This window comes from Orbicella faveolata, unplaced genomic scaffold, assembly GCF_042242905.1.
Source record: "Orbicella faveolata isolate gen_17 unplaced genomic scaffold, um_ofav_v1 contig_36, whole genome shotgun sequence".
In the NCBI taxonomy this organism is placed as follows: domain Eukaryota; kingdom Metazoa; phylum Cnidaria; class Anthozoa; order Scleractinia; family Merulinidae; genus Orbicella; species Orbicella faveolata.
The window spans coordinates 13,013,743-13,030,441 of NW_028301565.1; the positions used below are offsets into that span (position 1 = coordinate 13,013,743).

Below are 16,699 nucleotides of genomic sequence, written 5' to 3' on the forward strand. Positions count from 1 at the left end.
CCATGTGCTCGCAGTGAGTTCATCGCTCTGTTAGTGTGGCGTTGTGGATTGAATTATAGTTTAGCGGCTCTCGGCGTTCTCCCTATTGCTTCGTTAGCTATCTCGGTCGCTGTCCCAGTTAAAACAGAAGTTCTTCGATCGTCGACCGTGGCATTTCCATTTGGTCCTGTCTCCACCGCCGTGTTGTGGTTCGTCTTCTCTTCTCTCGTACCTGGTCCGATAGTGTGCTCGCCGCTCAGATAGCGTGGCGTTTTGGCTGACCTAGTATAGCGTTTCCCAGTTGGGAAGAATTTCGTCATTCGTCAACCGTGGTTTCCTCGCCCGCTGTCGTGTTTCGTCTTTAACCGTCGTGGTTCATCTTTAACTCGCTCGTCGTTCTCTCATACCTGGACCGATAGTGTGCTCGCCGCTCCGATAGCGTGGACTTTTGGCGGGCTTAGTGTAGCGGTTCCCAGTTGGGGATACAAAAAAAGAAATTTCGTCATTCATCCACCGTGGTTTCTTCGCCCGCTGTCGTGTTTTTGGTTCGTCTTTAACTCGCTCGTCGCTGACTTTTTTTTTTTTACTGTACATCATGCCGAACCCACCTGGTTCAACCAACAATAGCTTGTCCGCCGGACTTCGTTCGGAGGACTTACCTCTGTTGTCTTCCGCGCCGACAGTGGTTTCAACGGCTCCCTCTGGCCCTGTGGCGCCTTTGGCCGTCGATTCGATCGCGGAGGCTGTTGTTCGCGCACTTGGAAGCACCCTTCCTACCATCATCTCTTCAATTCAAGGGAATGCCCCCTCGCCATTAAATTCCTCCGTCCCTGGCACTTCTGTTGGCGTTGCTCCACCTAGCTCCTCCGAATCGATTGCTGTTTCTTGTCATGCCAACGTTTCATCTGTGGCTTCTGGGGCGTCGTCAGGTACGTTTACTTTGCCTGCTTTTGTTCCTACTTTTTCTCCCGTGTCGGCCATCACTGACTCGAGCTCGGCCCGCTTCGTGGCCCCCATCACCTCTCCGTTCACTAGTTCCAGTGTAGCCAGTAGCCTGCCAAGCCTCAGTAATTCTGCATCAGTGACCAAGTCTGAGAAGGCTTTTATTGTCAGTCCGGGTCATGCACCAATCCACGCTAATTTGGCCAAGAAGATCATAGAGGGCCAGTTCGTGGAGTTGGCGGATCTGCTTACGGTAAATCTTCGCGCTGTGGAACAGGAACCACAGACCTTCCTGGAGGGTAAACTCCTTGTGTCCAACGCCAAACGCAGGCAAGTTGAAATTAAGGGTATTCTTACCTGGACCGAGGCCTTCGCAATTTTCCAGCTGGTCCTGTGTGCCTCTTATCCCCTGCATTGGTTAGACCTGATGAAGTACAAGCTCCTCATTATTCAAACAGCCCGTCAATATCCAGGTCTGGCTTGGCTTGAATACGATCTGGCCTTCAGAAGGGATGCCGCTGCCTCGGGCTTTAATGATTGGTCCAAAATGAATTTGGATCTGTATAATTTTCATCTGCTTTTGCCAACATCGTCCTTACTGCAACCAAAGCCATCCTCCCTTTCTGGGTTTCCTCAGTCTTCCTCGGGCAACCCGGACTCCCGCTTACGTACACCATTCTGCCATTCCTGGAATGAAGGGCTATGCCGGTGGCCATTTGGGAGGTGCAGGTTCCACCACAACTGCAGCAACTGCGGGGGAGAGCATACCAAGGCTAACTGCCCTTTTCTCCGCTCAGCTGGACTTCGTTCCCGCTCCCCTTCCCCTGGGGGGAGAAGGGGACAGTACTGACGGGCAAGGTATGCCCAATGTTGTGTCTGTGCATAGGTTAAATAATTTGATTGTGTTGCCTAGCCAGCAGAATGGACTGCCTCAGCTGGCAAATTTGTTTTGTCCCGTTCCAGTTTCAGTTCCAGCTACGCCCTGCATTACAGCTGTCTCTTTTGCTCCGTTATCTCCGGTTTCTAAGGTCTCACCATTACAGCTGGATCAATTTCAAGCAGAGTTGCGCCATCGTCCCAACGAATCAGCTGTAACTTATGTGATTTCTGGCATACAGAATGGATTTCGAATAGGATTCGACCCCTCCTTGGTGTCACTCAAATCTGCATCTTCGAACATGCGTAGCTCTTCTGAACACCCATCAGTGATTGACTCCTACTTGCAAAATGAAGTCTCTTCCAGCAGGGTGGCAGGTCCTTTTCCAGTGCCGCCACTTCCGTCTTTGCACATAAGTTGTTTTGGGGTGATCCTAAAAATAATCAGCCTGGGAAGTGGCGTCTCATTTTGGACCTCTCCTCACCTGAGGGGAAAAACGTAAACGACGGCATCCCTAAGCCCCCGTATACAGTTCAGTATGTTTCAGTTGATGCCTTCATTGATGGCATAATGACTCTGGGTCGAGGAACATTAATGGCCAAGTTCGACGTGGCCAGTGCATATCGGAATGTGGCAATCCACCTGGATGATCGCCCCCTTCTTGGCACGAAATGGCGTGGGCAATATTTTGTGGATTTGGTGCTCCCATTTGGTCTGTGTTCAGCACCATTCATCTTTACCGCCATTGCAGACTTGGTTGAATGGATTCTGGTTCAAAATTATGTCACATTCCTCCGTCATTACTTGGACGATTTCTTCACCTTGGGCCCACCGGCTTCCCCTGTCTGCCACAACAACCTTCAAACCTGTGTTCAACTGTGTAAAAAACTTGGTCTACCACTTCATCCAGATAAGCTGGAGGGGACCTGCAACTCGTCTTACAATCCTTGGGATTGAACTTGACTCTGAAAAACTTCAGGCGCGCCTCCCGGCTGACAACAGAGTTAGGATTGTTACACTGTTAGATGAGTGGTCTGCAAAACGTTTTTGTAAATGTTGCGAGCTGGAATCACTGATTGGCCACCTCCATCACGCCTGCAAGGTTGCCCCACAGGGTAGGACATTCCTTCGCCGAATGATCAACTTTGTGCCTTTCGCCGCGATGATCACCCCATTTGGCTTAACCAGGAATTTCGACGGGATTTAACATGGTGGCGGGAGCTGTTCCAAACTTGGGATGGCCTCAGTTTTTTCTGTATGCCCACGTGGGCCCCTCTCCTGGACTTCCAAGTCTCGTTGGATGCAGCTGGCTCTTTGAAATATGGAGCTATTTTTAAATCCCACTGGTTTTCCGGTGCCTGGTCAGTTGCACAAAGTTCATTATCTATAGCATATAAGGAACTCTTCCCAATTGTGGTAGCAGCCAATCTGTGGGGCCCTCAGTGGGTATCTTGGCGGGTCGAGTTCTTATGTGACAATGAGTCTGTGGTGGCTGTACTTAAGTCTGGCACCTCGTGGGACAAAAGCCTAATGGTTTTGCTACGTTATTTGACTATGCTGGCCATCCGTCATTCCTTTTCATTTACAGCTTCATCCGTTAAAGGTAAAGCTAATCCAGTTGCTAATGCACTCTCTCAATTCCAATTTCAGCAGTTCAGACGCCTTGAGCCACATGCCGACCTGACCCCATCCCAGATTCCTGCCTCCCTTTTGGCAGCGCTTCAGATGCCTTGACTCAGAAGTGTCAGTTCCTACTTACCCAAGGTCTTGCACCATCCACCCGACGAGTGTACTGATCTGCCCAACGTCGATTTATAGACTTTTGCCACCAGGTTGGTCGTGCAAACCAGGATGGCTCCATCCCCCCAGCCAATGAGGAGACTCTCATGCGCTTTGCTTCTTTCACGGCACGAAAAATCGCCTTTACCGCGCGTCAAATGTGTTGTTAAAGGTTTTGCAAAGGTCGCCTTTGCACGCTTTTGACGATCTGTGACGCGAATCAAAGATCATCTGTGAATAAACCTTTACCACCAAATCAAAGGCGTGAAAGGCCGTTTTTACTCACCTTTGAACGCCTGTGTTTTTAGGGTTAAAGGTGATCCTTTGATACGCCTTTGCGCACTGTCAAAGGCGGGTTAAAAGTGTAATCAATTTTGTCTGCAATTCGAGTCAAAGGTTTGCTAAAGACGTGGTCGAAGATGCCTGTGACGCAGGCCAAAGGTTTGTCAAAGGTACTCTGCGCGTTCCGCGCTCGCGCGTCTCGCCCGAACTTCTCGCTCGCGCTCCTCTTTCGCGCTGCGCGACCGTTGATCACGTTTCGCGCGATCCACATCGTATACGCTTTTTTCTGCTTGCTACACTAGCATTGTAGCTCCGCATACGAAAGATGCAATTAGATCCTTACTCTTGATTTATGTCTGACAAGTTTTGAAGAATATATCAGCTTTAATAAGGTTATTTTGTACCAAACTATTGACAAATGTTGACGGAAAAGCGGCCCGGAAAGATCATTGCGCCTAATTTTAAGAAAAGAAATATGTTCAATTTCATCTCAGTTTCAATTTTTTCCCCCCGTTTTTATCAAGAGTAAATACCTTCAAGTACCTTACATAAATGTTTTGGGCTTCATGTTTCAAAAAGCCACGTTACAGGCTTAGTTTCAAACTACACGTAATGAGACTGATCATAAGGAAAACATTGTTCTGTCTATCGTGAAAACAACAGTCAACAAATCTTCCATGGTACAAAGTGCATTTATCTAACATTGAAGTACTATGGCTAAATTCTCAGTTCCTTAAATTTACTAGACCAGACTAGACAATAGGGAAGACAACCGCAAAATTTCGGGAAAGATATAGCAAACTTCGCACAAAAGTCAACTAGTGTATAGGCGTCCTTTCCAGATGGCACGTACAGTCCGTTGCATGGAACTTCTTATGTTTTGGCAGTTCTCCTTTTCTGCTTCTTGCACTTGCTCATTCTTACATTATAAGTGGAATGGAATAGAGTGTTTTCCACTTCTTTCTCATCAAAGTGGTTAAACTGCCTTGTTGGGGGTCAATGCCAACTAAATACCCATGATTTCTAGGGAAGACACATTTTGACAAAGTCTAAGGCGTTGACGAAATTAATCAATGCATCTTCACAGGATAAGTCCATCCTGTCAACCACTGCTTGTCCGCATTTGTCTAAACAGAAGCAAACAGACAAAAATGTTGGAAATGAATATTAAGGGTGAATCTTGGCATTCTATTCCTTAAAGTTTGCCTATAGTTTTTGCTAATATCACATTAATAAAACGTGACCAATCAGATCATTACTCCTCCTCCGAATAGTTTGTGCTTCTGTCAATAGTAGCCTTTTTTTGTATTTCTCTCCACTCTACTCAGAGATTTGGTCACACAGGTATGTCATTAAGAGCCAGTTTAACAAGCTAATTTCACCAGCTGAACAAGGGTTATCCCCAGCTAGAATTTCATAAGAGAACAAAGACTTGGGGTCATTTTAAAAGTGTACAGCTTGGCACAAATAAACAAAAAGCCTAGAGTCAGTTTACCAGTCCATCTGTCTGCCTGTCTCTTAAAGACATCTTACAGACCTCTTACAACAAAGATCTTTTATGGTTGCAGAATAGCAATCTAAAAATCAACAAATCTGACATAAACTGTGACAAGAAATGAGGAATACACACACCTTTGGGAATATTGCTGTTCCTGTGTAATTTCCACAGATCTCTTCATGTTCAGTAGTGTAATCTTTTTCCTTATTTTCATTGTAGATCATATGTGAAAAGGAGCATATAAACATATCAAAATAATTGCACATTTGATTAGTAAACAGTTAGCAACTACTTGTACACTTTTTTCCTCTGAAAAAAATTCCTGAAATTAAATAATTTAACATGAGACATGCCTACATGGAATCGCATGGCTCATTCATTGAAACAAAAATCCAGTCCAAGATGATGAATACAACCACTATGATTCCCAGTGCAACCGCATCTCATAGAGAGAAATGGCTATTATCCAGTCAAATTTGCCAACAAAATTTTCAATTGAGTAAAAGCAAATAAATGTCTTTGTCAATTTACTTTTACTAAGTTATTATCAAATCCTCTACGCCTTAAATTCTCTACTGATCCCATCAATAGTTATGAATTAACCATATTATTAATTTTGCTTGGAAAAATTTGGTTTGGAAACCTGATGGCCAAACCAAAACAGTCGATATTGCAGACAACCACTCAAAATTTAGATTCAAAACTCAGCTTTTACCAGTCAAAAACCAACATTTCCTGAGACTGGTTTGCAACATTCTGCAACTTTGATTCATTTACCAAAAAGATTCCCACCCCTTGCATGTTTTCAATAACATTTTAATTACTTAATTTTCATCCAGTTGAGCCAGTTGATGTATTTGTCCCTTAAAAAAGACAACATTTCCTCACTTGCCCTTAAATGAACCAAAAAGAAACAACTTTTTTTTTCACAGAGTGAGACTGTAATAAAAATTATCAATTAAAATAATATTAATAAGCTATAGCCAGGTTTTCAAAATCTATTTATATCCTTTGTTTGCTGGAAAAAGATATTAAAAGTTGTGGCTGAAGAAATTATAAGATGGTCTATGCTACAAAATATAGAAATAACAAATGAATATTCCAGCCTTTTACTTACCAAAATGTTCTGATGTTTGCACACTTTGGAGCATTGCATGATTTAACTTCATCTGAGTTGACTATGAACTACAGAGTTGTATATTGTATCCTCTCCCAGAATTTATTGTTAATTTCTTCAGTTCTTCTAGAGTGGCTAGCTGAAGGATAAAAACAACATTCATCAGCAAATTTCCACTAGTCACATATTTATTGGCATTTAATTGTCTACTGCTCAAAAGACCAAGACATGAAACTCTAAAACTACTGGTATTGTCCAGAGAGGTCACATAATAATATTATTATGGGGTCAGCTTTTTAATTTGCAACTAATAGCGAGTTTAATTTTTTATCAAACATTGTAACAATTTCACCTACTAAAGATAAGCTGGATTACGTGTACTAAAGGCATCCGTGGTCGAGTGTCAATCGATACCCTTGATTGATCCTCTAAATTGACACTCTATCAACACCCGATCGATATTCAATCAACACTCCATCGACACCTCAGTTGACACTCAATCTACATTTCTATTACTCAGTTTTGCAAATGTCACAGGGTAGGTGCATTTGATCACCTGGTATGACACCATTCTTAGCACTGGACACAGTTCAAAATGTCAAATGCCTGGCAGGTTCGGGGTGGGGGGAGAGGGTGGTTGGGCAGAAGATAGTGGAGTTCCAAATGATTGATCCATAAGCCTGATACAACAAATATCAAAACATATTTTTACTCCACAACATTTTGACCACTGTGATGATGCATATCATTGTCGATAAGAGTACAGACCACACTAAACCACATGCAATTTGTTAAATTCAACCCAGTGAAGTCATTTATCAACATTAATGAACAAATATCATCATAATTTCAACTGTGGCAACAAACAGAGCTTTTTTTCAATAGAATGGTAACTAGAGACAAAAGCAGAAACTTATCGATAGATTAAATTTTCAGAGTCAACAACTCTTTTAATGGTATAATGAATATGATAATTAAGTCAGGTCGTGATGGACTGTCATGCATGGCTGACTGAGTTTTTTTCCTTTATATTGACATGAGCTTTCTTTCAAGGGAATTGTTTAAGCTCAGAAATTACCAGAGGCATTGTGCACAACAATTTATACGTAAATAGAGTTAAGCTTAATTCTTAAGTTACGTTTATTTCAAGCACTGATCATGCTAAAATCTATGCAATGACAGACACTTCAATTTAATGCACAAGACTTGACTGAGTGAGAAAAAAAAAAAGATCTTTGTCAACTTTTGTAAATAAGTATATGTGAATTGAAAATAAAGTTTAGTCTTTCTTAACGAAGAGCTTTGCCGATCAACTGTGATTCAGTCAAGTGCAATTAATCTTCGACCAAATTGTTTTCACTGCCGAGGATCTGTCTTGCCATAAATATACGCAATTCACAGCTCTTTATGTAGCCATTGCTGCGTTTAATTTACTTTTTAAACTCCGTTATTCCCTGAACATTGAAAAAAAAAATGAACTAAATTCAAAGAGTTACCTTTTCCTGGTCCAAAACACAACGAAAATTTCACCAAAGCCACCATAATGAAGCCAAATGAAGAAAAATGTCTGCTTTCCTCACAGCCGACTTCGTTGACCTTTATTCCCTTTATTCTGATTGGCCAGAAAATGCTGGCAGCCGCGTTTTCCCGCTGTTTTCGAGTTGTTTCCTTGTGCCACCTCCAGGTCAAGTGAAAACTTCTTTGTTAAAAAAATACACATTGGCAAAAAAGCAAGCTTTCATTTTATCGTTAAAACAGAAAAAAAAATACGAAAACGCAGGTTATTAGGGCGTTAAAAGCGGAGTCGCAAGATATGGCCATATTTGACCTCGCCTTTGACATGACATGACGTAGGATCAAAGTTGTACAAAGCCATGCCGCCTTTGAACGCCTTTGACATAAGAGATCAAAGGTATGCAAAGCCGTGGTGTCTTTGAACGCCTTTGACATAAGAAATCAAAGGTATGCAAAGCCGTGGTGTCTTTGAACGCCTTTAACGCACGTCAAAACTGTAGTCAAAGTTACTGACATGTTTGACCTCGCCTTTGGCAGGGATCAAATGTATGGCAAATCCATAAGATATTTGATTCCCCCTTTGACGTGGGTCAAAGGTGGAGTCAAAGTTAAGATCACATTTGCCCTCCTCTTTGTCATGGATCAAATGTATCGGCAAAGCCATGACATTTTTGACACACATTTGACGCGCGTCAAAGTTTGGATCAAAGCTATGATCATATTTGACTTCGACTTTGATCAGGATCAAATTTAGAGTAAATCCAATTTTTCGTGCCGTGTTTATTGGCAGATAACCTGAACCATTCCTACATCAAGGTCTATCTTAAAGCAGTACGCTCCCTTCATATTGACCATGGCCTTCCAGATCCTTTAGTCAACTGTCTTCATTTGCAGCGTTTACTCAGGGCCATTAAGCAGGTTCAGGGTCCAGCTTCACCTAGGCGCCTACCTATCACAGTAAATCATCTGAAGGTCATTCAGCGCTCTTTGGACCTGTCTACTAGAGACCATGTGATGTTGTGGGCTGTGTGCTGCTTGGGATTTTTGGTTTTTTGCATGCGGGCGAGTTCATGGTCAACTCTGTGTTCGATCCTATCACCCATATGACTGGTAGCAACCTGCAAGCGGACTCCTTGGTGAACCTCTCGTGTTTTAAAGTCCATATCAAGTGCTCCAAGACAGATCCCTTCCGCGTGAGTTGTGATATCTACTTAGGGCATGGCTTGGGCTCTCTGTGTCCCATAACAGCTTTGGGCAGTTACTTGTCTCTGTGTGGGTCCGCTCCAGGGCCACTGTTCATATTTAGTGATGGTTGTCCTCTTACTCGGCAGCAGTTATCATCCTCTGTGCAGTCCATCCTAAATGAGGCAATGTACTCTAGCTCATACTCTGGTCATAGCTTCCGTATTGGGGCAGCGACAACTGCAGCGGCGCAGGGAGTTCCAGATCACCTTATCAAGACCTTAGGGCGGTGGTCTAGCGACGAGTACCAGATCTATATCCGAACTCCAGTTAGTTCCATTGTCCATGTTTCCTACCAGTTGGTGGCTTAACAGGTAGTGGATTACTCTGGGTACCAGTGGGGGTGGGTGCCTCAAGCTGGGGTTGTCGGGGGCTGTGGCCTTGGTGCCCCGAGCCCCCTTACAACCCGGAGATCCCTTTGGCATGGCGCGGGGGGGGGGGGGGGGCTCGTGGCTTGGTTGCGGGTTGGGCAGGCCAGTCGGGTGTTCTAGAACCTTGGGGATGTGACTGCGGTTGCAGCCCCCGGGCTTCGTAGGCACCTTCCCTCCACTAGTGACTTGGGCGTTTAATATAGTCAAATGAAATTTAACATAGTTAACGACTAGGAGCTAATCTGGTCAGTAGCGTTTTTATAGGCGGTTGTTAGTGTCTTGGCCGTCTGTGAGCATTCAGTTAGCGTTTGGTGCGTTCTGTAGCATTTGATATAGTTCAATGAAATTTTACATAGTTTATGACCAGGAGCTAGTCTGGTCAGTAGCGTTTTTGTAGTCATTTGTTAGTGCCTTGGCCATCTATTAGCGTTTGTTTAGCATTTGGTGCGTTCCGTAGCGTTTGCAGCAGTCATGGTCGTGAGAGCCCTGGGGCTGACATTGTCTAGCAGTATTTTTGGTTAGTACATGTGTTGTCATCCTGTGCTTGCAGTGAGTTCATCGCTCTGTTAGTGTGGTGTTGTGGATTGAATTATAGTTAAGTGGTTCTCGGCGTTCCCTCCCTATCCCCCCACCCTCTTTTCAGCATTTTTTTTCCACCAATGCCATCTGGCTTGAGTGTGACGGGTGCCTGTAGGGGGCTTGCGCAGGGGCCTCGTGGCTTGGTTGCGGGTTGGGCAGGCCAGTCAGGTGTTCTAGCGCCGCGGTTGCAGCCCCCAGGCTTCGTAGGCACCTTCCCTCCACTAGCGACTTGGGCGTTAATGAAAAGCTAACAGCCAAGCAGGAAAATCTACTTGTCCTGGATGACTGCACTTTTTTCAAGCCCTGTTATTAGCCAACCTTGTTTGATCAAGATGGCTAGATATTGGCCTATTTTTTTGCTTGATCTATAGACCTTGACTGTGTCTTTTAGGCTTCATAAACATCCAAAGAAAGAACTTGACAAAACATCCAGCCATTTTGACCAAGCAAGCATGGTCAATAACCTAACATTTATGTTCCTCAATCTGAGCTAAAAATGGCTTGTCATCATGTCATTGCTGTATTTATTTGTTATGATTTGATAATACCTCTGGTTAACTCCAGTTATCCTGCTTGTCTGCACAACTGAGGTCTCATTACTATCTTCATCCACTCTGATCATCCGAAATTCTTCCGGTACGTTTTCTTCATATTGATTGTCAAACTCACCACTAACACAAAAAAAAACAAACAATTCACATACATTATATCATGAAAAAAAATTTTAATCTTGAGAAAAAATGATTTAGGCTGAACTCCTATAGATAAACAAAATAAATAAATGAATAAATAAATAAATAAAGGAATTTACAGTCTGTGGCACATCACAGAGAGAGGCTTTTTGTCCACTGTTTACAGGTCAATTTGGCATTTAGAAGTGTTAGTTTTTGTTATACATCAGTATCTTAAATGGTAGAATGTGTTTTGGTTAACAGCATACAGTCATGTACAAGAGCAAGGCTACTGAGGCTTCATTATGAACAAAAACAAAATTTAAAAGTATGGAGCCTAAAATTAAATTGAAAATTATAGTAGTCTGAAATAGCAAAGTTCCTAACATCATTTTCAAGGTAAAAAACAAGGTGAAGTCTTGAGTTCGTACAAGCCAAATGACCCATTGATAAACCTGGGTGTAGAGAAGTGTCCAAGAAGACAAAACAATGTCCCTGGATAGCAGGCTTTTAGCCAGATGGGCATCCAAGCATCCTATGAACAGCCACTTATTAAAGAAAATCATTTTATTTTTCATATGCTGCCTTACAAATTGTTCATTTGAGCAGGCCCTGTAGCACATTTTGGACACCCACTTTTCAAATCCTGGCTAAAAGCCTGCTGCACAGGGTTCAAACCCAGACCACTTATGATGAGACCACCATCATTTTCAAGGCAAGAGTGAAAATATCAAGGTGACATAAGAGTCTAAATTATACACCATTGACATTTTTGTGTGTGCTATATGAATACATTCACACTGATGGAGTCTGCTTGCACATTCAAGGTCAAGGGTGGCTGGTATTCTACCACAAGAAAAAGCACACAGCATTTTGTGCATGATTGTAACTGTAATATATCTTACATCTACTTTGTAGTCAACAGTTAACAACAACTTGCTCTCTAATAATATTGTATGAACAAAAAAAAAAAGACAAATCTGGCAGTAAATGGGACCATGGGCACTGAGTGCTCCCTGGGATAGCAACAAGAGTGGGTGGTAGCGACACACCCTGGACAGGTAATTGGGTGGTTAGCGGACACACCCTGCAAACAAAGTGGGGCGGTTAGCAGACTCAAACCCCAAAGCATAAACACAACGTGGGGCGGTTAGCGGACACAAACCCCAAAGTAGAAATTTGGGTGGTTGGCGGACACACTCAGTGAATGAATTGGGGTGATAGCACACTCACTCAGAGAATGAAGCCCCCCAACCTAGCTGCTTAGGTAGCTAAGAATAAGGCGGGGTAAGGGACCCACCCAGCCTGACGCAGGCGATAGCTAAGTGGAAGGTGTGCACCCAAATTATGCCCCAAATACTGCCAGGTATGTAGCGACAAATGTTAGTACAACTTTAACAAGGTCTACATTGTACTGTACTAGGATCCCAAGCTTATAGTGGAGTACTAGTGGCGGCTAGCTGGGCAGGGACTGCTCGGAGTATTGAAGCAGGTGTCCTGATGTATTGGGTGTAGCAATTGCTGGACCAATGGCCAAGGGTTTGGATAAGCCAAGGGGGCAAGCCGGCCTCTGCAGCAGTAGTTGCAGCCCCAATGCGGAAACTGTGGGATGCATAGGACTCTGTGGCAAAACCCAAGCTTTGAAGCTGGAGGCACAGAACTGAGGTTACTTTGTCCCTGGTGAGAAATTGCCCTGTTGAGAAAAAATGGATGGGTGGAATTACCTGAAAGCTGGTGAGCTTCATAACGGTGCATTGCCCGTACTGCACAGACTGAACGGCCAGAAGGAGCCAGCATAATGGAACAGCCTGTCAGGAAGGGATCAGTTTTGGATGATTTCAGTTGCAATGATAAGGAGCCTGCGGAGGTAAAACTGATGTCTGAGTGGGACAGGTGTACCAGCGGGTTGAAGCGAACTGAAGATGGTGAGGTGAACTTGCTTGAACGTAAGAAGGCAAAGAAGGCCAGAGTAAAGGCTGACCAGAGCATGAGTTTGTCCTGCGATGCAATCTGAGGGTCATCTGCCTAAGCTCCTTTTAGCTGGCGCATGACTGACATGGTAATAGGTAGACGGCGGCAAGAGGAGAGTCCAATTGTCCGCTTGATGCCTCGTAGAAGTAAACGAAGAAGGGGGGGCATCTGTAAACAGGTCTGTAAGGTTGTTTTCGATGTGGGCAAACCGGATACCAGCTAGATACAGCTTAATGGTTGGGAAGCTGACTTGATCAGAGAGCCAAGAGGCAAAATAACGTAGTTCTAACTCTGATGCAGGGAAGGCGTTCCATTGCCTTGAACAACAAATGGTAGTATACCTGCGAATTCCAGCATAGTAGGTGCGACGTGTGGAAGGTGCAATGGCTTGGGACTGCAGAAAGGCTAGGTGACCTGCCAGAGGGTCGACGCTGAGGCAGGCAGAGTCGTGGATACCAGCTAGATACAGCTTAATGGTTGGGAAGCTGACTTGATCAGAGAGCCAAGAGGCAAAATAACGTAGTTCTAACTCTGATGCAGGGAAGGGGTTCCATTGCCTTGAACAACAAAAGGTAGTATACCTGCGAATTCCAGCATAGTAGGTGCGACGTGTGGAAGGTGCAATGGCTTGGGACTGCAGAAAGGCTAGGCGACCTGCCAGAGGGTCGGCGCTGAGGCAGGCAGAGTCGTGGGTTTCAAATCTGCCTGCAGGGCAAGTTGACAGAACCAGAACATCTGATAATAGAGGGGCCGTTCCAGAGAGGAGGATACTTCAGCCACCAAGCGACATCCGTGCGAGCTTCAGTGTTGAGGGATATATGATGGTGGGGTAGGCAAGCAATGGTACTCAGGTCAATCAAGCACCGCAGGAATATGCGACCAGCTGGGATGATTCGACAGGCGAAGTTCAGTTTACCAATGAGAGAGAGAAGTTCTCTTCTAATGCACTTTTTCCGAGAAGACCGGGTATGAAGTTCAGTAATGAGCTCTGAGAGGATGGAGGACTTACGGTAAAGTAATCATCGAGGTAGTGCATGAGGGCGGAGATAGCATAATTGTGCTCAAGTATCCACTCAAAGGAATCAGCTAAACGGTTAAATAGGAATGGTGAGGAATGGAGCCCAAACGGTGGGCAAAGATCCACATAGAATTTGCCTTGCCAGTGCATGCCAAGGAGGTCCCAGTCACTGGAGGATACAGGACAGAGACGAAAGGCATGCTTAAGGTCGAGCTTAGCCATGAGAGCACCAGTGCCAAATGAGGATACTAAGGCTTGGGCTTGATCGAAGGTAGCATAGTGTAAGGTGTAATCAGCTTTAGAGATAAAATCGTTGATGGATGAACCTCGAGGCGAAGAGAGATCCATGATAATATGCCAGGAGCCATCCTTTTTGGGAACAAGGCCTAAAGGTGAGCACTGAAGGGCAGGAAGGGGAGAAGATGAGAAGGGGCCTGCTGTGTAGCCTCTACTAACCTCTTTCATGAGCACCTCAGTGACTGCATTGGGGTGAAGGGGAGTAGATTTTAAATTCGGGGTGATTCTGTGGTAGCATGGACCCTGATAGCCAAGGCGACAGCCAAACTGGAGATCATGGACCAGATCTGAAGCAAATTGACGGTCAGGGTGATTCATAAACTCTTGAGCCAGGTTGGGGATGCAAACAGGGGTTGATGGAGAAAGGTGGGGAAGACTGGATGGCACGTTGTTAGACTCCTTTCGGGCACTGGGTACTTGGATGGGTTCCACTGCCACCTTGGTTGCTGCAGACGTGCAGAAATTGGCAGTTGATGCGGTGGCAGAAACAACGGTTGAAATCACAGCGGGTGAGGTTTGGTGAAGGGGCTGAGAGATTGGCCGGCGGGATGGTGATGGGATGCTGGGTTGGGAGGAGGTTCAACTAGTGGTAAATGGTGGAGCATTGGCTGGGGAGCGACAAAAGGACTGGTTGGCCTGGAAATGAGTGGGGCAATTGATGGTGCGGTGGCCGTAGAAGTGACAGGAGATGCAGAAAGGGAGTGTTTCCTCTTTTAAGATGTTATTGTAGAGTTGATCATTTATTTTTCCCCAAGACAACGATGGGTTGGAAGCAGCCAAGGTAGCGGAAGGCAGTGTCATACATAATCCATGCGGATGCTCTAAATTTCCTGCTGAACTTACATATCTGGTCCTGGTATGCAAGGAGGTCAGGGGTGAAGAGAGGGAAGTGGTGAAGGACTGTTTGAAGGTAGATATTCCAGGCCTCCAACCAGGAATGAAGTCCGTCCACCTGCCATTTGCGGTGATGTGAGGGGACTATGGCCAAGGCTGAGGGATCTTGAGGGTTGACCTCTAATTTGTATTGATTCTGTGCGGCCAGAGATGGGTGAGGGTATAAATTGTCAGACAGAAAGTCAATGTACTCATGTTTCGCAATGCGTTGTAGTATTTTTTGTGGGATAGGTGGTATATTATGGGCAGGCAGAGAAGTACCAGGCGTTCCCACCACGTTGGTTCACGGGAGACTGGGACTGGGTGTTGGAGTTAAGACAATGCCATCTTGGGCAGCTGAGGCGTTGCTTGAGGAATTGATCGTGCCAGTTTGGATAGCCGTCAAAGGACGTTGTGGCTGCGGAGTCGCAAGAGAAAGCGCTGATCTTTTGACCAGAATGGGGAGTTGTTGGGTACCAACCCGCTCGCCATGAATGGCCGCGGAAATGAGCAATCATAGCTGGGTGATCTGCACTTCAGAAAAGGCAGTCAGTGGTGTAGGTTGTTCATCCACGTTAACTGACAAGAGCGTTGGAGTGGCACTATTAGCTCCAGCATCTACAATGGGGCCAGGAGGTGGTGGAATGGTGTGCTCAAAAGCGTGAATGCGCTCGGCGAGGCGCGCCTTTGAACCGGTTGTCACAAGATGTCGTGCAGAGGCTAACAACACCAAGGTCTGGCGTGGCAAAGCCAGCAGTTGGCAAAGCTCCATGGATGCTGGATTAACTGCTTCTACTTTGTAGTCAACAGTGATGCAGTCAGAGTAATCTTCTCCATGTGTGTTAAAAGTAAATTGCTAATAATTGTTCTAAACAGAATAATATCACAAGGAAAGCAAGGGATCTTATGAAACAAATATATACCTTCGAGACATCAACAAAGTAAAGTAGGTACATGATTTATGTAGTGTACATGCACACACACTGCAAGACTAATTGATTGCCTGACATAAATTATTTAATAGCGCTTTGAAGGGAAACTTTTCTCATTTGCACAATGTAATCTAACATGGATGCAAGGCAATTTCAGCCAGAAGCTATAAAACTACCCAAAATTCACCCACACACATGTTGAATTATATTGTCAGTAAAGCAAATAAGTAATAAAAGCTAACCATGAAAAGGCCTGTTAAACAAACACACCAATGACTGCTACAAAACTCCAATACCAAAAACATATAACCTTAAGAAAAAGTATTAGAAGTAAATAAATACAATATTATTTACCTGAAGGTTTCATCACAATCTGTCAGTGGAGACACATTATTGTTACTTCTTCCAAGTTCCATAGGTTGATGGTCATTTTCTTGAGAGTCCCTCTCTGAGAAACCACTGTAAAACAATAAGCAGGGTAAAGATAATTGACACAATAAACATGACCATGCAAATGTTATTTCAAAGTTGAGCGGTTTAAGACCCATGTAAGCATTTAACCATAATATGTCTGATAGGTGTCAAAATTGTCCTTTCATCAGGTAAAACAAATGGCAAACAACTGCTTGGACAATTCTCATTAAAACAAAACTAACTAATTAGTAAACAAACAACAAATAAAACAAATATTTGGATAAGGTGAGCTCACTAAATTAACTTGTAAATTATAAACACAAAGGCCTGAAGGGTTATAGT

The 16,699-nt window shown here is 44.3% G+C and overlaps 2 protein-coding genes, 1 long non-coding RNA gene and 2 pseudogenes across 4 annotated transcripts in view; 2 read left to right on the top strand and 3 right to left on the bottom strand.

Moving 5' to 3' along the window:
- Nucleotides 1-16,699, bottom strand: part of LOC110064143 (schlafen family member 8-like) — a 38,905-nt gene that overhangs the window by 17,938 nt on the left and 4,268 nt on the right. For both annotated transcript variants that reach the window (XM_089274733.1, XM_020771150.2), the window contains exons 4-5: nucleotides 16,298-16,402; nucleotides 10,730-10,852 (exon numbers count right to left, since the gene is read on the bottom strand). In XM_089274733.1, the coding sequence (XP_089130859.1) occupies nucleotides 10,730-10,852; nucleotides 16,298-16,402 (228 nt within the window). The remainder of the gene's footprint in view (nucleotides 1-10,729; nucleotides 10,853-16,297; nucleotides 16,403-16,699) is intronic.
- On the top strand, nucleotides 575-1,981 carry LOC149102320 (uncharacterized). The gene has a single exon (XM_089274734.1). The coding sequence runs from the start codon at nucleotides 575-577 to the stop codon at nucleotides 1,769-1,771; it is 1,197 nt and encodes a 398-aa protein (XP_089130860.1). The 3' UTR covers nucleotides 1,772-1,981.
- LOC149102321 (uncharacterized) lies at nucleotides 4,224-8,767 on the bottom strand. The gene is made up of 4 exons (XR_016202361.1): nucleotides 7,971-8,767; nucleotides 6,475-6,613; nucleotides 5,492-5,560; nucleotides 4,224-4,986 (listed from the first exon to the last, which is right to left on the bottom strand). It is a non-coding gene; the product is annotated as an uncharacterized LOC149102321 (long non-coding RNA).
- LOC149102322 (uncharacterized) lies at nucleotides 8,773-9,556 on the top strand (annotated as a pseudogene).
- On the bottom strand, nucleotides 12,226-13,235 carry LOC149102323 (uncharacterized; annotated as a pseudogene).

Excerpts from the sequence above, each read along its gene's own strand:
- LOC149102320 (XM_089274734.1), top strand. The coding sequence starts at position 575 with ATGCCGAACCCACCTGGTTCAACCAACAATAGCTTGTCCGCCGGACTT.